This window comes from Colletotrichum paranaense (genome assembly GCF_030867605.1).
Source record: "Colletotrichum paranaense strain IMI 384185 chromosome Unknown Scaffold_1.1, whole genome shotgun sequence".
Lineage (NCBI taxonomy): Eukaryota > Fungi > Ascomycota > Sordariomycetes > Glomerellales > Glomerellaceae > Colletotrichum > Colletotrichum paranaense.
In genome coordinates, this window is record NW_026848959.1 from 1,123,015 (window position 1) to 1,143,404 (window position 20,390).

General features: G+C 49.8%; 8 protein-coding genes across 8 annotated transcripts; 5 read left to right on the forward strand and 3 right to left on the reverse strand.

Moving 5' to 3' along the window:
* Positions 1-1,761: 1,761 nt before the first annotated feature.
* On the forward strand, positions 1,762-3,320 carry CPAR01_00389 (CFEM domain-containing protein; the record flags this gene model as incomplete). Its single annotated transcript, XM_060484681.1, has 7 exons — positions 1,762-1,950; positions 2,259-2,475; positions 2,531-2,598; positions 2,670-2,897; positions 2,978-3,066; positions 3,125-3,161; positions 3,249-3,320. The coding sequence occupies 7 exons, from the start codon at positions 1,762-1,764 to the stop codon at positions 3,318-3,320; spliced, it is 900 nt and encodes a 299-aa protein (XP_060355538.1).
* Positions 3,321-3,861: 541 nt separating this feature from the next.
* On the reverse strand, positions 3,862-5,232 carry CPAR01_00390 (uncharacterized protein; the record flags this gene model as incomplete). Its single annotated transcript, XM_060484682.1, has 3 exons — positions 3,862-4,261; positions 4,323-4,695; positions 4,749-5,232. The coding sequence occupies 3 exons, from the start codon at positions 5,230-5,232 to the stop codon at positions 3,862-3,864; spliced, it is 1,257 nt and encodes a 418-aa protein (XP_060355539.1).
* A 790-nt stretch (positions 5,233-6,022) lies between these two features.
* CPAR01_00391 (uncharacterized protein) lies at positions 6,023-7,942 on the forward strand (the record flags this gene model as incomplete). The annotated part of the gene is made up of 7 exons (XM_060484683.1): positions 6,023-6,205; positions 6,259-6,295; positions 6,358-6,440; positions 6,492-6,576; positions 6,632-7,387; positions 7,438-7,805; positions 7,859-7,942. 7 exons carry the CDS (start codon positions 6,023-6,025, stop codon positions 7,940-7,942), a joined length of 1,596 nt encoding a protein of 531 aa, XP_060355540.1.
* A 580-nt stretch (positions 7,943-8,522) lies between these two features.
* Positions 8,523-10,535, forward strand: CPAR01_00392 (uncharacterized protein; the record flags this gene model as incomplete). Its single annotated transcript, XM_060484684.1, has 6 exons — positions 8,523-8,614; positions 8,672-8,695; positions 9,194-9,393; positions 9,447-9,763; positions 9,815-10,240; positions 10,290-10,535. The coding sequence occupies 6 exons, from the start codon at positions 8,523-8,525 to the stop codon at positions 10,533-10,535; spliced, it is 1,305 nt and encodes a 434-aa protein (XP_060355541.1).
* A 592-nt stretch (positions 10,536-11,127) lies between these two features.
* Positions 11,128-11,955, reverse strand: CPAR01_00393 (3-oxoacyl-(acyl-carrier protein) reductase; the record flags this gene model as incomplete). Its single annotated transcript, XM_060484685.1, has 1 exon — positions 11,128-11,955. One exon carries the CDS (start codon positions 11,953-11,955, stop codon positions 11,128-11,130), a length of 828 nt encoding a protein of 275 aa, XP_060355542.1.
* Positions 11,956-12,578: 623 nt separating this feature from the next.
* Positions 12,579-13,888, forward strand: CPAR01_00394 (beta-lactamase; the record flags this gene model as incomplete). The annotated part of the gene is made up of 3 exons (XM_060484686.1): positions 12,579-12,672; positions 12,757-13,574; positions 13,628-13,888. The coding sequence occupies 3 exons, from the start codon at positions 12,579-12,581 to the stop codon at positions 13,886-13,888; spliced, it is 1,173 nt and encodes a 390-aa protein (XP_060355543.1).
* A 911-nt stretch (positions 13,889-14,799) lies between these two features.
* Positions 14,800-18,292, forward strand: CPAR01_00395 (uncharacterized protein; the record flags this gene model as incomplete). The annotated part of the gene is made up of 5 exons (XM_060484687.1): positions 14,800-14,947; positions 15,070-15,959; positions 16,044-16,049; positions 16,264-17,114; positions 17,680-18,292. 5 exons carry the CDS (start codon positions 14,800-14,802, stop codon positions 18,290-18,292), a joined length of 2,508 nt encoding a protein of 835 aa, XP_060355544.1.
* A 215-nt stretch (positions 18,293-18,507) lies between these two features.
* CPAR01_00396 (uncharacterized protein) lies at positions 18,508-20,229 on the reverse strand (the record flags this gene model as incomplete). The annotated part of the gene is made up of 4 exons (XM_060484688.1): positions 18,508-19,245; positions 19,300-19,437; positions 19,522-20,097; positions 20,176-20,229. The coding sequence occupies 4 exons, from the start codon at positions 20,227-20,229 to the stop codon at positions 18,508-18,510; spliced, it is 1,506 nt and encodes a 501-aa protein (XP_060355545.1).
* Positions 20,230-20,390: the final 161 nt, after the last annotated feature.

Below are 20,390 nucleotides of genomic sequence, written 5' to 3' on the forward strand. Positions count from 1 at the left end.
GTAAGAGTAAAATCCTATAGGATCTGCCAAGCTATGGAAAGTAAGCGTGGCAACGTTCTCACTTTCCTATATGGGACTCAATCGGCAGAATGATAAGACAGCCGAGATTCAACTCAGGTTGCCTTCCTTTCAAGAACTAGGCGCTTCGCACTTATTGTGCAAGCCCAGCATCCGTAAATCTGAAAACGAATTAGTACGCGATAGTTGACTGTATAGCTGTGGCACAGCTCCGTGATCCGAGACAGGCTGCAGAATATACCTGTCGTTGATCCTCTCGCCTCTTCATACCTGCCCGTGTAGTCTTAGCCCTCATCTGAGTTCTGACGATTTGATTGTGAACATTTCTATATCTGATGGTTGCACAACAAGAAATTCTTGGTGCTCTGTTACGAAGTATGGCAGGTCTAGGCGTGACCTTCAGCCATCCTCATCTGGGCATGCCATTCTTGGATGTCATTGGCCAGCTCGGACTTGTTCAGTCTAGTATCCTAGAGCCCAATTCGATCCAAGAAACTCCAAGTATTGTGTCTTGTAAACTATAAGACTCAACCTGTAACGAGCATCGCTTTGAAGGCAGCCTGGATAGAGCTTGGAACTACCCAGGTATCCCATATCTACACCATGACTCTCACAAGATGGGTGGATGCTTGTCTAGTAGCTCAGTATCAGATTGCACATAAAAACCATTCGGATCTGGACATGCGATCAAACAACCCGTCAATTCCATGGTAAAGAGGACTAAGGGCCCCTTCAGACTAAGCAAAGCACGGACAGCGACTGACTCGTTCAGCCATGCTCGACGAGTTGATCTATCAAGGCTTCCTAGAATAAGGTTATGAGCTCTGATGCGCGAGTCACATATGGCCTAAGTACTGAGATTTCGAGTCAAGAATTTCTCTTGCATATTCACAAAACTCATGAACCTGTGCTTTATTGTAAACAAGATAGGTGTGCAATTTTAGTGCTCAAGGCTCATGATATACTCGGTCTTTTGAGTGTTCACGGAGCGTTGTTGCGTGATTCTTTGGGAAAATTCGCAGGTAATTGCTCCGTTCTGTTCGTGTCATTGCCGCGTGGCTGCTCGGCGGGCAAGCTCTCATTCTTAATGATAGGTAGTGTAGCTGCCACGTGGGAAGAGAGAATTGGGCAAAAGTCTATTCTATCACTGTGTCGCGACATCTCGTAAACGACACGAAAAGGCCCTCGCTTCCCATGGATCGAGTCATCCCCGAATCTGGACCGAGCCGGGCAACCAAGGTGCCTGTGCCCTTGCGGAGTCGAACATGCCGCTCCACGTCCCGTGGCAACCTGCCGTCTCTTTATGCTCTGGAACGACGGCTACAAACCTTGTCCGAGTCCACGACAGCGTAGCTCGCGTGGGCAGTAATTTGGGCTCGCAATTTTCTTAGCTAGCAGACAGTCTGACTCAGTGCAGCGAACTTGACGATGAACATCGTCCGTTTTGAGTTTGGCTTCGCACCGACAACTGCATCGCCCAAATGTCTCATCCGCATGCGCCGCCTCCCCGGCAGGCCTGGGTTGCTCCGATCCACATAGCCTCTCGTTTCGCTCGATCTAGACTGCAACCGGCTGTAGCGACAATTAGTGACCTCATAAATAGGGTGGAGCCCCCATCCTTCAAACACGGGCAATGATCTCGTAATCATGGCTAGGCGTTGGTTCTGGGCTTTTTTCCTTCACGTTTATGATCACGCCAGGTGGACAGGACGACTTGCCTCAATCCTCAGATGACACGCAGCCATGAGCTGGACCAGACTGCGCATCGCGGTTTGGCTAGCATGCCTCGCCGTGGATGTGATAGCAGCATCCACCTCTATACAACTGACCACAATATCAAATGCAACTTCGCCCGGGGTAACATCACCAGCCCCCCTTGACCCGGCAGCAGCCGCGATGGAGCAGATGACAGCCTCGTTATCCCCATGTGCAGTAAGACCCCACTGATCTGCTATTCTAAGTGAACGTTAACTCAAGGTAACGTAGTTGAATTGCACAACGAGAGAGGTTGCAAAGTCGCCTTGCAACGCTACCGACTTTACGTGTATTTGCACAAATCGTTTGCTCAACGGAAACATTGGCGCATGTTTGGCACAGCATTGCACTGTGACTGAGTCTCTACGTATGACATCACTTGTTTGGAAGCGGTTTTCTTTCGAAGTCCATCTATCATTTGGTTCAAGTCTACAAGACGTTGCGCATAGATCATGCTGACAGGCGTCTAACTACCAGAGGCACAGAGATACTCGAAAACGTCTTGCAGAGTGCCCGTTCGTTGCAACACGGATCAAGGTCCCATCACATGGACTCTCTTCTCTATTGCGCTGGTGGCTCTAGCTGCTCGACTGATCTCCAAAATTCCTTCTCTGAATCCTGCATTCTCGTTCGGCTGGGACGACTGGCTGATCCTTGCATCTACTCTTGCGCTGATCCCAGCAGACATTGGATCGCAAATTTGTGTGTTCACGAGCTGACATCCTTATTCAACAATCATGACTGACCATATCCGTAGTGATCGGTATAGGTCTGGGGCAGGACATATGGATGGTCTCTCCAGACAACATCACCCAGATTCTCTTGGTAAGGACGGGCCCCAATACCCCATGCTCCCAATTACTGGGGAACTGATAGCATACTGACATAATGTCAAGCTTTTCTTCATCGAGGAGCTTCTCTACTCATTCGTTGTGGCTGTCACCAAGTTGTCGATCCTCATATTCTACCTACGTCTCTTCGCCGAGACCTGGTTCCGGGTGGTTTGCTATGTTATGTTAGGGGTCACGACGGTCTATGGTATCGGGCAGATACTAGGTATCGTCCTCGTATGCTCCCCAGTGAGCTATAATTGGACGCAATGGGATGGTGAGCATCAAGGAAAGGTATGTGTCTAATGTGGCCTCACTCTGGCCTACTGCCATTCCATTCGGATCACATTGGCTGATTTTGGGATTCCAACTAGTGCGGGAACGTTAATCTCATGGCATTTATCAATGGTGGAGTGAATATTGCCATCGACTTCATTTTGTTCATTCTGCCAGTCACTCAATTGTAAGAAGATGTCAGAGGTTGCTTACCTTAGTACTCGATTACTGATCAAAGGATGTAGTATCACTGTCTCGTGGACTCTCAAGAAGAAGATCGGCGTGAGTCTCATATTTTTAGTTGGTTTATCGTAAGTACCGCTATACATATCTCATTATTTCTTCTAGCGGGTACTGATTGCCCTATAGGGTGACGGCCTCGAGTGGGATCCGGCTGGCTACATTGGCGAAGTTCGGCGGAACGCAGAATCCGACGTGTGAGTGAGATCTTACAGACTTGTGGAGACCAGAACTGACTTCAGAATTTGCATACAGACGATTACAAAGACCTATCAATTTGGTCGTTGGTTGAGATGCACATGAGTGTCATTTGTGCGTGCATGCCGGGGATGACTTCTTTCATTCGACGAGTGTCACCGCGAATGTATCGCATGAAGCAGTATACGCCTCAGCAGCCAGACAGGAATCAGCCACGAACAGGGCGTTCCGTTGCTCGTCGCATTCAGGACACTTTGGCACGCATCACTACAATCAGGATAACGGGCAATCGCTCGGGTTGGGAGAGCTCACAAGCAACCGTAAAGAGCAGCGGCACGGAGAGTTCAACAACTAGCGACCCAAGATCAAACGCGTACAAAGACTACCTGACTTACGCACCTTATGCGGACGGTCAGGAAGGGGGAACTGAGTTGAACACGTTGAGAAGTAGGGAGGTTACGTAAACTTGTTGCAATGGTCCAGGAAGCGCAGTAGAAAAGTATCTCTATTTCCAAACTCTGTCTCTCACTTAAAATTCAGATGATCATCTAGAAAAGTCGGAACTTGGAAGATCATTGATGCTCCCAAGGCCCGCCGGTGAGGTTGCGATCCCGTCATAAGTCCAGTTGAATTTCATCCTTTGCATGATAATCTCAGGCGAAACTTTAGCTGCCGCTACTCTTGAGTTCAGCTGAACCTGTGATGCGCGGCTACACCTGGCTTGGTTCCATTGCTTCAGCTTACCGGGCAAATCCTCTTTTGTGAAGTCTGGGTGAACTAGAATTCTGAATGCTTCAGCATCTTCCAAAGCTTGGTTGGCTCCTTGTCCTTGATACGGCACCATAGGGTGGGCTGCATCGCCAATCAAAACAGTCGAATCTTTCGTAAAGGTACTTAAAGGGTCTGCATCACGGAGTTGATATAGTTTGACGTCAGGCAAGGTTCTGGTAATGGTAGTCAGCTTAGCGTTCCTTCATCTCGAAAAAATGCTGTAGGGTAGCCCACTTCATGAGTTGTAGAAGCCATGATGGAAAGTCCTTAAAAGCCTCAAGCATTTCGTGTACATCGCCATCCTTAGTCCAAGACTCTTCGGTCTGCCGCCGAAGCATACTGTCTGGGACAGCGCAAGCAAAGTTCATGACCTCCATATCGCGACATGGGTATACAACAACGTTTCGGTTCGACCCGTCCGCCGCAATAAAGGAAGATAGAAAAACGCCGTTTTCATATCTGAGCACATCCGGAATTTCTCCGAGAACATCCGATATTCTGGAACGGCTAATGGTGAACCTATACAAAGAAAGGTTCGCGGGAGTTGACTCGGCGTAACACGGACCAGCAACAGCTCGACGGACTTTCGAATGAATGCCGTCCGCACCTGGATACTCTTAAGGTTCAGTCATCTTAGTTTAGCACAGCGACTAGACGTACCAATTATGAGATCCGCTCTGATCTCGGACCCATCTTCAAAGATTAAAGCTCGATCTTGAGGGTCAATTCGCACAACGCGAGAATTGTAGATAACCTTGGCAGGACGGCCAGATAGACCCAGATCAGGGCTTGTTGCAACTCGTAGGAGAGCATCTTTGAGATCCTGGCGATGGACCATCCACCACTCGGAACCGAAGCCTTTGACGCAGTCAATCCTTGATTCTTTAATCAAGTTGCCGTTTTGGTCATAACTCCTGAAGCCATTAGATACAACAGCTTTCAGGGACTCTTTAGTAAGTCCAAGTCTGGCGGCCATCTTCGAGCCATTTGGACCTAGCCCAATGGCAGCACCACTTTCTCCCGCTTCTGGATCATTACGCTCGTATATGGTGACATCATGAGCTTCTCGCAAGACACGTGCCGCTGCGAGTCCGGCTATGCCACCACCGATGATGGCAACTTGAAGGGCTATGGAACTTGTCATCTTATGTCCAGGCAGTAAAGCTTTTCTCCCATCAGTCGAAAAGTCGAAGTCAACTCTTCTCAAAGTAAAGAAATCAAGGTAGAATTTGGGTGATAATGGTTTGAAATCTGACTCGGTTGTGTCTTGCCCTCATGTTGGCTGGTGTGAAAAGTCGTTCGGCTTTGTAGTTGGTCACGGCTTCTCTTAATCGAAACTGACACAGCTAACACGTATTTCTGGAAGAATTATGACTCGGCTACCGCTTCTAACTCCCGGCAATGAGATAGACTTTCGTGCTATGCCCGTCGCTCTCGGGCGACAGGTGGGTCTCGAGAACACCCGGCTTTCGGAAACCGGAGTCCGGAAAACCCATTAGTATCTGTAGATCTCAACTTCTGTGCGACCAAAAATCTGTGACTACGTTGGTGGGAGTTTGAAATTGCTCAAATCTCGAGACTTGCTCTGTCGGATGTCGGCCGTTTTGCGAAAACGGAAAGCCGGCTTTCTGGATCAATGAAGCAGCTTGAGAAGAGATGTGTGTGCTAAGACCCCACAAGCCCAATCCAATGAGGAGCTACTGATCGCTAATAATGTCTGCAATCTGTTACGCACAGTGGGTTATGGGAATTTGAGGGGCATAGGGGCTTTTTTCTTCTCGAGATGAAGTCATGTCGTCAATGAATGGTGATGAAAAGGGGCAGTCTTGTCCGGGGCGATATACAAAAGGGAGTGTTGCAAGTAGAACTTGGACTTTTACTCTCGTCAACTTTGAAATCATCGATCAAACCAGTACTGCCGTATCCTTCTAAACATGTTCTCGACTGTTTGGGCCTGGGTCCTTCTATGCGGCGTTGCTGCTGCCCTCGCGTATCGCCGATCAGTTTCGAAGCTGTCTGGAATCCCCTTGGTTGGATTCGAAGTCAAAGACCCTAAACAACGAAAAAGCCAATACACCTTCAATGCTCCCGGTATTGTGCAGACAGGATACAAAAAGGTATGCAGCTTCGAACCTTGTGGTGGATGTTCCGGACTGAATAATTCCGTTAGTTCAAAGACAGAATCTTTGGCGTGGATACAGCAGATGGTACGAGCAATTTCATATTCTCACAACACTCCTTGATTACATGTGCTGACACACTAGGATAGGTGTCAAACTCATCTTTCCGCATCAATATGTGGACGAAATCTCGAAAGAGCCAGGACTTAGCTTCCAAAACTCCCTCGACGAAGTAAGACCAGGAGAGAAATGGAGCCAGGCTTGTCATACTGAGAAAGCTTAGGATTTGTTGATCGATTACACGTACATGGGCGGACTGAAGCAGTTCGCATTGTCTACTTTCAAGCGAGAAATCACACCTCATCTTCGTCAGTTTTCCCTTCAAGATGTTTTCGATGTGGAACTAACTTCCGCTTATTCTAGCCATGTTCATTCCTGACTTCATTTCACTTATTGACGGTTATATCCCCAACGCACTCATTGAATCAGAAGGCAAGTTGCGTATACATTCTCTCCAACTAGCCTACCACTTACAACAACACCTGACTAACGTACCTTCATTACCGATAGAATGGGCTTCGGTCAACATCTATCCGAAAATGCTTCGTATGCTCGGCATAATAACAGCAAGAGTCATGATTGACAGTGATGCCCCTCACAATGAGACTTGGGTCACTCTGACCACCGAGTATCTGCATGCTGGGGTAAGGCACGCGCATGCTTTGAAGTTCTGGCCCCCAATGCTAAGGCCGGTCGTTCATCGATTTGTGCCAGGATACGCTGAGGTTCAGAGGCAACTCAACCTCGGAAGGTCTATAGTTGTCGACGCTATCCGCAAAATTGATGAGCGAGAGAAGAACGGCGTTCCAGAGCGTCAGCCGACGAGTGTGCTTTACCATATGTCTCGCAAGGCACCAGGTGCTTCTTCCGCGGTCATTGACATGCATCTCAAGGAGCAGCTGAATCTTGCTGTGGGAGGAATACACACCACCTCCGCCGTGCTCACCCAGACGCTTTTCGAGCTTTCGGCACATCCAGAGTATATCCCAGAATTGAGGAAAGAGGTGATTGATACTTTGGTCAAATTCAATGGGGAATTCTCGAAAGCTGCTTTGTGGGACATGCACAAGTTGGACAGTTTCATTCGCGAGACTCATCGCCTGAACTCGCCGAACCTCAGTATGTTATTCATTGATTGTTAGCCGTGAGTGGATCTAACGATATCTTAGCAACTTTACAGAGACGCGCTACCCAAGATGTTACTCTCTCAGACGGTACCTTCATCCCGAGTGGTACAAAGCTCGAGTTTCCGACGTTCGCCATCCACCGTGATAGTGAGTTCTTCGTTGACGCTACTGAGTTCGACGGATTCAGATTCTTGAAATTGCGTCAAGAAGATGACAAAGATGGCGGAAAGCATCACTATGTCAGCGCTCGCAGAGATATGTTGGGCTGGGGTTTTGGCAAGACGGCATGTCCTGGGCGATTCTTAGCCGATATCGAGATAAAGCTAATTGTCGCGTTCATCCTGATGAACTACGATATCAAGAACCCGGATGGCCAAGACAGACACGCGCATGTTCATTTTGAGAATCAGGTTTGCAATTCTATTGCTCAAGACTACATCGGCAATGACTGACATACGAGCAGGTTTTCCCTGACCCCGTCAACCCAGTGCTCATGAAGAAGATTCTGCGTGAGGACATTGACGAAAATGGTCATGTGAGACAGTAGAACAAGGAAGTTTACGTGAATTCGCCGGATCAGAGACAGACGATCAACCTTCCTTGATATCGGTATGCTAGTTACTTTCTGTTTTGAAAATTAGAAAGTCAGCAATCGGCAGACACCTTTATCCTTATTTTGTGTATGCCTCTGCATTGGGTAATATCTCCTGGTAAAAAAAAGTAGCATATGGACTCTTTCCGGTGATCTTTGTGTTGCCCTGGTCCCCAATAGAGCTGTACTTGGCAATCATTGTCTATAATGTCACAGCTTGTGGTCAAAATCTGGGTGCGGCATGACCCGGAAATGTGTAATGGTGTTCATCCCACCGGCATCGGTGGCCGAACCCCACGCGCCCGAGATCCCCATCAACATGGGTCGCTCGGATCAAATCCATCCCGATCGATGACAGCTTCAATTAGCTAGAGGTCTCCGTCCGAAGTCCGTCCGGGTGTTGAAGTGTTGGCTCCAACCACCGGTACTGACTTCCGCCTAGGCTGCCCTACACCCTCATCCCTTCGCCATCCTTCCGCCTTGTTCACACCCCTTTCGGACACAATATTCCGAACTGGAACAACTGCGAACCTCCATGGTCAGCACTGTTATGATGAACTTGCTGCATAGTAAAGTATGGCCTTTCAAATCGGGACGATTAACGATGCTGCGCCGAGGAATCGTGCCGTAAGTAGTCCCACCTTTCTGCTAGTGAAGAAGTACCGCATACTAATCCAGGCCTAGTGTGACTTTTGCTTCGAAAAGAAGGTAAGCACTTGCTGCGCCTCTATCGAAGTATTATAATTTGAATCTTCATGTTATACTGACCTCGTTTAAAAGATCAAGTGCGACAGAGAGGATCCTTGTGCCAATTGTCGAGCGGCCTCCGTGGATTGTTTACGCAGACGGCCTAAGAGAAGAATTAGACATGCAGCTTATGTGAGGTGCGTTTCCCAATCTTCTACCAGGCCACAAGAGTCTGAATTCGACGACACTAATCGACACATGGAAATGATGTAGAAATAATTCGTTTGCTATCGCATCGACTCGGAGGAACCCTCCGTCGCCAAGAATAACGCCCCGCAGCCCACAAGCTGCTCCCCAACAATTGCATGGCAACTCTTCAGTTCTTGAACAACGTTCAGAGCTAAAATTTCATGATGAGGGAAACGTGCCAGGGGAAACACCTGCTTCTCAAAATAGCAAGCAAAAGTCAACTTGTTCCTCCACCACTGAAACGGGACCAGCTGCTGCACAAGCTCACAGTCACATTGGATCGGAGCTGGAGTCCCGCCTAGGGCTAGATGCAGGAAAACGAGAAGTTCTCAGAGCAGCTCTGGCGTTTTCAAAGCAGGCGTCCCAGCAACCAAGCGTCATTGCGTACGAAGAGGATTCTTCGGAAAACTTTGATATATTCAGCGAAAACTCTTATCCAACAGCCGAGAGTCTTTATCTGATCCTTTCAAGTTAGAAAACTCCTTTTCTTGTGTCTTGTCGAATAGTGCTGATAGAATTCAAGGTCCTCGAAAAAGTGTCGGCCAGTCTTTTACAATGGACATCGGGTCTGTCATTTCTGAAGAAACGCTTGAGCGTCAAGCCCTTGAACTGATTGAAAAGTCTGTAAATGGTGCGACGCGTGTTCATTACATAGTGACTGTGAACTTCTTTGTCTGGATGTATCTAGGAGCCTCCAACTATCATACGACAGGATCTATTATGGCCCAGCATATTCTGAAGAGGCGCCAACAGTATGAGAAGAACTTACAAGCAGCTTTATGCCGTATAGGCGTCCTGGACCAGCCAAGCTTGCCACTGCTTCAAGCACTGCTTTCCGGTGTGAGTATTGCGCGACTCGTTCTGTTGAATTATTCATGCTGAGACTTTCAGGCCATGTTTATGCTCCTCTCGGGGAAATTGGAGATGTGTTGGCAGTTGAGTGCGTCAGCATCGAGAGTATGCATGGCCTTGGGTGGACCTCGCCGGATCAGCTCTCAGACCATGGCTGCCCATGAGCTGCGAGAAACTCGGTATACTTTATCGATCTGCTACATGTTTGATAGAGCGCTGGCTCTGAGCATGAACCGCTGCCTGTCTCTGCCCGAATTCGACATGAACCCTGCGGAACTGGTGCCACCAGACGCAAAGAAGCCATATACTTCACTCATTCAAGTCTTTCTGCAATTGGCCGAGGTTCAATCCGAAATTGTTCACCACATGGAGATCAAGAACAGGAAAGCACGAGAAGATGTTGAAACAATCCAAACATTGCAAGGAAAGATGTGGAAAATAAAAGAAACGATCAGAGAGGTGGGGGTAATCGAGCACATGAAATAGGCAGAGAACTTTTACTGATTGAGGATAGTGTCAAAAGCAGCCCTTGCATACCAAGGAGAAGTATCTTCAGGCCGAGTGGATGGGCGTAGATTTTGTCTATCATTCCGTCATGACATCGGTTGTCAAGCTCCACCCGTACCTAATGGATGATGCTGGTTTACACCAGCAATTGCTTAGTTACGCTCGCACATCTCTTAGTTCCCTATCTGAGATGTTGAGCATCGCTAAAACTTTGGTGGATTTTCACCTATTTCGGGTTTCAGTTTCGTGGTAAGTCCATCTTCTAAGTTCAAGTTTCCATCGAATAGACGTAATCGTTGACAGCTGACTGCTTAGGCTTATTTTGTTATATCCCGTTTACCCCTTTTTCGTAATTTTCACCCACACAGTCAACACCTCGAGTCTTCAAGATTACAGCTTGATAACTCAGGTTACAACAAGCCTCCAGGAGTTTGCTGGCCATAATCCAGCTTTGATGGGAGTCCAAAAGCTTTTCGAGGAATTCGTTAAACTCTGCAAGCCTATCTTTGAGGTGAACAGGTCGATCGATGTCACTTCCCCAACAGTCCCAGTAATAGCAAATTTGCCGCCGCAAAAGACTACGCTGCACACACACCATGATAGGGTTTCTCAAGGTCTTTCAGGTCCTTCTGAGATAGGGCCCTTCACATCATTGGTACAGGATGCACTATCTATCCCGGTAGCAGGGGAACATGTAGCCAGCGGGATCACATTCCCTGACTTGAGCACTCTGGAGGAGAACGAGTTGCTAGCAGAGCTATACAGCACACATCCATCAATAGGCTGGATAGATGGCAATTGGTCAATATCGTAAACTTCTAAAGATTGAGTTGTAGAGGTTGAGGTCAATCAAGAAACATTCCTCCAGAGACATTCAAACTAGCACCATTAATCCAGCTTGCTCTCTCCTCCGCCAAAAACGCAACTGCAAAAGCGACATCTTCAGGCAACCCAATCCATCCATCCACAGGGGTCCTGGCATCGAATATCTGCGTCAGAAAGGCGCCGCCAGTTCTCTGCAATTCTCCAAGGAACTGTGGCGATTTGATGATACCAGGAGACACTGCGTTCACCGTACATCCGTGGGTAGGTGGTAACTCTTTTGCCAGACAACGGGTAAGAGTCGCAATCGCACCCTTGCTGGTGGCATACGCCAATTGTTGAACCTCAGGGTCCGTCGATACAGCAGAAGTGATGTTGATAATCCTACCGCCGCCACCCTCCGACTTGGGTGGGAGGTGCGGTAACGCTGCCTGACACACCAAGAATGGCCCGCGGACGTTGGTTGACATTGACGCATCCCACAAGTCGACGGTTGTGTCTTCTACTTTAGCAAGTGTTGCTTTAGCTGCGTTGTTGACGATGATGTCGATCTTCCCAAATTGGTCGACGGCGGCTTGCACAAGATGAGAGGGGCCGCTCGTGGTCGAAATGTCTGCTTCCACGGCAATCCAAGGGCTCGTCAGGCTTTCCCCAAGATCGCGCGCGGCGCGTTCCAACTCGGGCCAACCGTAGTTGATGACCACCGAAGCCCCTCGGGCTGAGAGTTCTCTAATAATGGCAGCTCCAATGCCGGACGAAGAGCCCGTCACTAGGGCTACCTTGCCCGCGAGCGCATTGGGGACGGCGTCTTTAGGGGGGTTGATTCGTTTGCGACTTGCAATAGCTTCCATGGTCGAATCGTCCAGTCTGATGATCAATTATTTGAATATAACAGGTTTGTTTTCTTCCAGAGCAGGTACCTATTCAAAAACTTGAGGAGATATATTAGACACCATAGGCGCTTTCAACCTTCGCCTAAATTACTGGCCGTCAGATCTTGAGTGGGCCGGGGCATTCAGCACTGCTTCGAGTCGGACCACGTTCGCAGCCGGAAGTTGCACGGCGTTCAAAGAAACAAACGTCCGAAACCCATAACCACTGCGTAATACTACCTTATGATGAGATGCTTTCCGTCTGGTTGCCTAGGCACTCATGTTGGTGTCGATGAATCAAGCCGAAACATGGGTCATTCATGGTTCGGATTTCGGCCGGAAACCAGTGTTGCCAGCTTCCGGTCTTCCGGCCCGTGCGACTGTGTTGCTTTGGATTTCTGCCAACAAGGACAAGGAAGAAATGTGACGCATGAGTCCAGGATGTTACTGTATCAGCTAAAGACTCCTAGCTGGCCGATACTCATCGGCAGAGAGAACGTCAGTGATCGCCTTGGCTTCACTTAAGGGGTCGAATGAAATCCTCGTGTTAGGTTGAAACGTGAACCATTGCGGCAGCACATCAGAGGAGCCTATTAACAAAAATGTCGACATATTTTCAAAATCAGGCTGTAGCAGAAACGCGTCCGGATGCTGATGGTGTCACTGGCCTGGCCGTGTTCGCGACCGATTCATCAGGTGAGTCTTCGTGCGATATGGTGGTTTCCAGAGTCCAGGCTTTCAGGACCAATCGATGTGAGGAGATTGCTAACATTCGCTAAGGGCATCAACTCATCGAGGATTATTTTGGCCGAAGCAGCACCATCAAGTCCGACAAAATCGGAAAGGATAGTGTATTCTGGATCTATTCGATCACGAAAACAATTACAGCGATTGCTGCTTTGCAGTGCGTGGAGCGAGGCCAGATCAAACTAGACGACGAGGTTTACGATGTTCTTCCTGAACTCGAAGACTTTCAAGTCCTTGGCCATGATCAAGCGGGCAACGTGACACTTCACCCACACAAGGAGAAGATCACTCTTCGCCATCTGCTTTCTCATACCAGTGGCATTGGTGTGGACGTCTTTGATCCGAGGCTTCAGGCCTGGCGGATGTCTCGTGGAGAACATCCGCAAGCCTTTTCGGGAGACTCAAAGAAGGCATACACTATCCCTCTCCTCTTCGAGCCAGGCCATGGTTGGGCTTATGGAGGAGGCGTCGAGTGGGCCGGGATCCTAGTCGAGAGACTGAACAAGATGAAGCTCGGCGAATACATGAAGACCAACATCTTCGAGCCTCTGGAAATGACCAGTACAACATTCCATCCTGACAGAGATTCTACAATCAAGGAGAGACTGGTTGAGACGAGTACGAGAATCTCGGATGGCACACTCGTGCCCATGGAAGGCCCTTACCCCGCTGTCACGGAGGACGACAGTGGAGCTATGGGCCTCGTCTCGAGTGTACCTGACATCACCAAGTTGACAACTGACCTTCTTCAAACTAAGCCGATGATTCTCGGCGAAGAGTCTTTGAAGGAGTTGTTCTCGCCACAGTTCAACGCCGACTCGTCATCCGCTGGGATGCTCGCTTATGGTGCAGTAAGTCTGCCATGAAATCATCACGTCGAGATGAGATACTAACAAAGTTCAAGATGATGTACGGCCGGCTGACTGGAGAGGAGTATGATCCTTCAAAGGTTGGTCAAGCTCCAGGAGCTTACTTCATCAAGGATGACACTAGGATCCTGCCCGGCGGGACACTCGTCATGACAGGAATTCCGAACCTGGTCTGGTTTGTGAACCGCGAGAAGGGAATAGGCGGCTTCTACGCGAGCGCTATCATGCCGCCCGATGACGCCAAAAGCACAAAGTTGATACAAGGGTTTCTCGAGGATGTTTTCAGCGGAAAATAAGGGTCAATACCATTTCGTTGCTTTCAGATCCTCCAGGCAGCCACGATGTACATGTATCAAGATCTTGTGCAGCGTATTGAAATTATGCAGTAATTTTCTCTGAGAGTGCGAGAAGATCGGCGCGCCGTTCATTTCAACCCCTGGATTCAGCTGCTCGTTAGCGCCATCAGAAGACCCTTGCTGGCATCACCGCAGATCAGCTAGTGTTCCTCAAATTGGCCTTTATTGGTTAAGACTCGGATGAAAGACACATCCCAAGGAAGCAAAAGAAAGCACAGGATGCAGCCTTCTTGTTTCCCATACTGACTCTTTCTGCTCTAGCTTCTGAACCAAAACCACCGGGTGAGCCGAGGAGGAACCGCTATCACACAAAAGACCCATGATTCCAGGTGTGCTGGTCACACTAATCGAATGATCACTAATACACATATTTCGCAGTGAGATGCTCTCAAGTCAGCAACGGGGATAGTTCGCCATATTGCAAAGATATCGTGCATGCCCATGCTCATTGTAACAGAATGCAGACACAGATTGGATGTCATCCTTTGTTAGCATCTGTATAAACCTCCTACATGCATCACAAAATGAAGAACGGGCCAAATTTGGCGAGTCATGTCCCGGGAGAACATTGCTGGGTGCAACAATCCTCAAGATCCATACTCAATTTGACGTCACTAGTACGAGCAGCAGCACTAGGTATTCACCCGACTCGAACTAGTCCCGATCTTCCTTAGATTTATGTCTATACCCAAAAGATGTTCCCTTTGTTCGGGAGCTAACGCCAGAACCTAGGTCCCCGCAGACGCTCCACGCTTGCACTCCCTTCAGTGTGTCCCTTCTCTGCCCATTCCGTCAGAAATTCTCCATCACGAAAGGAACATCACAGCCAGAAGCACTTGAAGTAGATCAAAATGGCCGAAACGACGACATTACCACATATCTCAAGCCTAGTTCAGCCTGCAATACGAACAGTGGTGTCTAGCGAGGACAACTGGAAGGGCAAGACGAGCCCTGCGGAGAGACGGAAGATCCAGAACAGGCTCAATCAGCGAACGTGGAGTAAGCCGCGCACCCACCTCATGCAACCTGCTTACGCCCGCCTTTGATTGCCCATCATTTGATGGAATTTTCGACCACATCTCGTCCAGTGACATGTGCTTACTCGTCTACTTTCGCGACAGGACAACGAAGAAAAGCTGAAAAGCAACAGCAGCGCCAGGCGACGACCCGACAGTCCGGTACGGACGAAAGGAAACCCTCGTCCCAACCCTCGTCCAGCAGCAGCCTGTCGCCGCCATCCTCCATCGTAGCAAGCTCGAAGTGGGCAGCAGCATTACCAGCCGCCTCCGTGGCCAATGATAATGGCACGACGACCTACGTGACGGTGGGAATGTCTCGGCAGGGCCTATGCAAGTCGAAAACGAGCTCGCAGAGAAGCGCCAAGTATACGACGCTGATGGCCTTGAAGTACATCGGACGGCAACGACAAATTGCAGACATTCGAGACGAGGACTTGGACGACATATATCAGCTGTTCCTACAGCACGCGCATGAGAGTAGAAGGAGGCCGAACCCGGATCCAATGTCGGATTCACTAATACCGCTTGTGCAATTCAATTTGTTCCGCGGCTTGATGGAGAACATGAGAACGTTGGGTATCACTATGCCCATGATCTGCGACGATGACTGCGTGTCTCCCTTTGGAAGCGACCCTATGTACAATGCCAACACCGCTTGGAATGTCCCGTACTTTTTGAAGCCGACGGACACGCAGCTGACAACTATACACCACCCCTGGCTTGACTTTTTGCCCCTACCGAGGATGCGGGATAACTTGATCAAGGCTGGGGATGACTGGGACGACGAGGCGCTGTGTCTAGACATGGTGGGCGACGGAGATGCGCCATCTGGAAAAGGAGGCATGATTCTGTGGGGAGAACCATGGGATCCCAATAGCTGGGAGGTCACAGAGGACTTTGTCGAGAAGTGGCGGTGGATCCTTGAAGGCTGCGAGGAGATCATCAGGTCGTCTAATTACTGGAGGGCAAAACGAGGCGAAAAGAGGATGAGGGTGAGAATATGAAGACCAAGTTGCTCCCATGGCCATAACTACATCAGCGCCATGTTCCACTATTGATTGACTCTTTTGATCCAGGTGCCTGTGAGTCGGCCGCGCCATTGGCAGTAGTTACAATCAGGTGGAATGAGACAAGGCGTCCGACCAATCCTTGACTTTCCACGAGGCGCTTGCAGATGATCCGGCAAGCCGGTGACGCGAAGGCCGGGCGGCACTGAGCTCACTCCGCCCGATGCACTACGCGCTAGAGCCATCTTGCAAACTACATGTTCATAATCCCCTGTAATCCTCCATGCAGTCCTTGGTTCGACTCAACTTCGGGAGGTGGGGGATCAGTCGCCAGTGTTATCAGTATTCCTCGCTCCAGCATCGAGGTCAGCAAAGAATCAGAACTATCTTCAAAGACGGCATTGCTGCCCATGCCGATCCATCAAGAGCACCACAGCGGCGGGTATTCTCCGAGTCCTCGACTGCCAGGGTATTGCCAACCTCCCAGGAAACAATAGCGAGCCATCTGCGCAATTGCGACATTGACAAATGGGGCTGGGTGATATACCGCACCACATATGGTGACGATGAAGCTTGGGAACGTTGCAAAGAGATCATCACCTACCGTACGCGCCGCAACATTGCAGACTCGGATGCACCAGGCATTGCAAAGAACCTGGAGTTGACTTTTTTTGACGACAAATTCTTGTTTGATGGGGCCTCAAAGCATCAGCTCCGATCGCATTTTCGCACTTGGTCCCTGGACGCATTTCAATCGGAGAACCCAAGAACCCAAGATGTGAGCGGAGACCTAGGATATTGGATACAAGGTTGTGGCGTCCCTCGATATGTGTACTTCTTCCAGGTAGACCTGGAGTCCCTCCGGAGTATCGTGTTCGAGGCGCCTCAACCGCCTGACTACGATCTTGACTGCGAGAGCCACATCAACTTCATCGACGCCTACTGGAAACCGATAAGAGAATGGGCCGGAGTGCTACGACATACAGAGCAAGACGAGATCGATGCTTTCGAGACCGCTCATGAGCCTATCGAGGGGTGCGGAGAGGAGAACGTCGGATGGATCAAGGTGTCTACTGAGACGATGGGTTCCGACTGGTATGAGGTATGGCTTGGCAGTATCGGCGGCGATGCCAGCACTTGGTATGTTTTCTACCAACGCCCGCCCGGGAAGGTGTACTGGTAAGAAAGCTGTGAAGAGCTTCGCGAATTCCTTACAACAATCGCAACGTCATCCAGTCTTGTGTGCTAGGTAGCGATGAGCACGCTCCGGTAGCAGAACCATCTTCAAAGAACGGTTCACAAATGACAGGGGTCGGCGCCAAGGCGACGAGTTCATTCAAACGCCGCTTCCCCACGTCTCAGGGGGCTTAGGTCGAGGGGGGGAACCTGACAATACACCTCAATCTCATTCTCAACTTCCTCATGCTCATGAAGACGCTCGCAAGATGAGCTTTCTTTCCAGGCTCTTTCTAAATCTGAATACTCTATGCTGCCAATGTACGATCACAGCTCGCTCGCTCAATAGAGTGTCTCATTCGCATCGACGATTTCTACCTGTTCGTCGTCTCTCGCCAGCCCTCGGCGGCTACCGCTACGTAGCAAACGACGCGAAAGGTTCTAAGCCCAGGATGGACATGCTCTACGAGTCTGAGCTACTAAGGGACGAGACCCAGGACTTTGACAAATGGGGCTGAGTGTTCTACAGGTGTACATACAACGATGATGACGCTTGGGCTCGCTTCAAAGACATCATCAACGATACATCCCGACAGGGCAGCGAGTACTACGAGTATCCGGGAATTCTTGACAAGATGAAGTGGACGTTCTTAGAGGACAAAAAACGATTTGATGGCGCTTCCACGGCTACGTTGCGCTCTCATTTCTGTGAATGGGTAAAGCAACCAGCACAGGCAGGGAGTTCATCAGAGAAACCGCCCCGAGAGTCCAGCTCTCCCAGCTTAGAGACTAATTCTGACATAACGATGCATAATGAATATTTCGTGCAAGTCGACAAAGTATCATTGCGCAGCGTCGTGTACAAGGAGCTGCCGCCGGCCGAAGCCAATCTCTACGTCCGTGGACGCATCAACCTGGTGAACGCCGACTGGCATCCCGCGCGTCTCGAGGATTACCACGGAGAGAATATACGTGTCATCGAAGAACACTTCAGCTTCCCAGCCTTCGAGGGATGCACCGAGGAGAACGTCGGCTGGATGAGGCTGGTAGTGAGTGAAGTTGGACCATCTACCTTTCAGAGGATCGCTCATCTGTGGTACATCGTTTATAAGAGACCTCCCGAAATCGTGTACAGCGTGTAGAATGGGTGTTATGTAGTGTCCAAGGGTGTATAGAACGTATGTGGAAAACATCGTTGCTCATTATTGTGTACTCGTGTTTTCTTCGTTCAATCAAGCTCCCGCACGTGTAGAAGTTGAGATGCCTAGGTGCGTGGATGATGTGGTCTCCATACATACAGACTCCAACGCCGTTTCGATGGGAATCATAACACCAAATCCTGCTCTGCGATGGCCGTCTAATCCTTGGCACCATCTGTTTCGAACCAACCCTGTTGGTACATCGCCATCCCAAAGCCTGACGCCTGGCTTACCGCCATACACTTGTCCATGATCCACATCTTCGTGTCTTTGTCGGCAAAAGCCGACTTGAGCACGGCTATCATAGGCCAGAACATACACCAAGCATTGAATCCAACGCCCTGTATGGTACAGGCTGAATCTCTGCCATCGAATCCGAATACAATACGGATTTGCTCGCAAACTTGCTCCATCGCCGTCAGTCCATGAGGGAGGTTGACGAGCGTCTTCAACTCTTCACGCGTCGGTTCTCCAAGAGCAATTGATAAGCTTAGAATGTACTCGATGAGGTGTAGTCTGATGGTGAGGTAAAGACCTTTCGCTATCGCATCGCTTGCGTCCGATTTACGGCCCAACAAGTGGTTGAAAGAGTTCAGGTCTTCGTCGACAGCGCCGTCAGGTCCGGGTTTATTCCGGGGCCCAGGGGATAAGATTCTGTAGTTCGCGGCTGCTTCTATGTCGCGTATGATGTCGATACCTATCTGGAAGATCTCTGTTACGTGGCCGACGGATGCTCGTTCGATATCTGCCGATGATAGCACGTGCTGGATCATGTGTTTGTAGTCGATAGCTCGAACGAGCAGCGGTTCAACCATGCCGTCTTTCGCCCATGCTGCTTGTTTCAAGCCGACTAGAACTGGTGATCGACCTTCCTGGCCGATGAATATTTCGAGCATCTGAGGTAGATTAGTGACCGGCCGTGACTAGCTTGTCATTACAAGAATACTTACCCCCAGGTGAACCACAAACGCAAGTAGGCCCTTATCGAGTGATGTGGCAACACCCTGTTCTGCTCGATACCTCAAGAGTGCGAGAGAACCTCGACAATGCGATGTTATCTTCCTTGGTGATGTATCCGGTACTATTGCCTTGAAGTATGTTAGGGTCTCACGTCGAAAGATTCATCCTCCTCGGTGTACGTCTCCTTCACCAGCCTCCCTCAGTTTACTTACCTCGAAGAGGCCGAGAGTGAGTAATGCGACAACAACCGAGTCGTCTTGCGCTGTCGAGTTATCCTTCAGTGCGCCTCCAATCTTGCTAATCGCCTTGCCATAGTGTTGCCGCGCTTGAGCCATCAAGCCTGCCTGGCACATCTGTAAAGAGGAGCTGGCTAATGCCGTGGCTTTGAGAGCCTCCTGCAAAACAGGCGATGAGGCAGCCGACGACTTCATGCTGGGGAAGAGGTTGAACATAGCGACCTCGCCTCCGGATGCATAGTTGGAGTAAAAGTGGTTAAGTGAGATGAGCTCGGAATCGACTTGAAAGGCTTTCGGTACGGTCCGCAGCCTCCTCTGAATTTCCTCTTCCTCTACTGAGTCCGGAGAGGTTCCCTCTTCGTCGACTTCCAGAATTGATGACGCTGGGTCAAATGCGCCTCTTTCCTTCAGTCGTTTGGCGACCCTAACCTGGACCTGGTGAGCCGCCGATGCGTTCTGCTGGCGATGCACAACGGCCCACGGATCCGCGTAACCCGGACACGCCCTCCCGAGACTCGTACAGCGGTTACATGAGGGCTTTCGGAGATCGCACTGGCAGCTCGCGTTAGATTCAATTCACTTCAAAGAACCGGCTCAAGAGTCGGCAGTAGGCGTTCGGAGTCTGAGTACTTTGACTTTGCGCGCCTTGCAGGCGAAGCAGCTCGCTGACGGGCGACATCCCATCGTATCCGTCGGCTCCGGTCCTCTGTGGGCGATGAACCCCTGGTGTGATCCCGACCCCCCCACCACTTCTGCGAAAAGATGGAACGTTAAGCCAGCTCTGCAGTGAGCTCAATCTGACATTGGTTTGATGAGTGGGAGCTCGTGGGATACCGACGACGGCG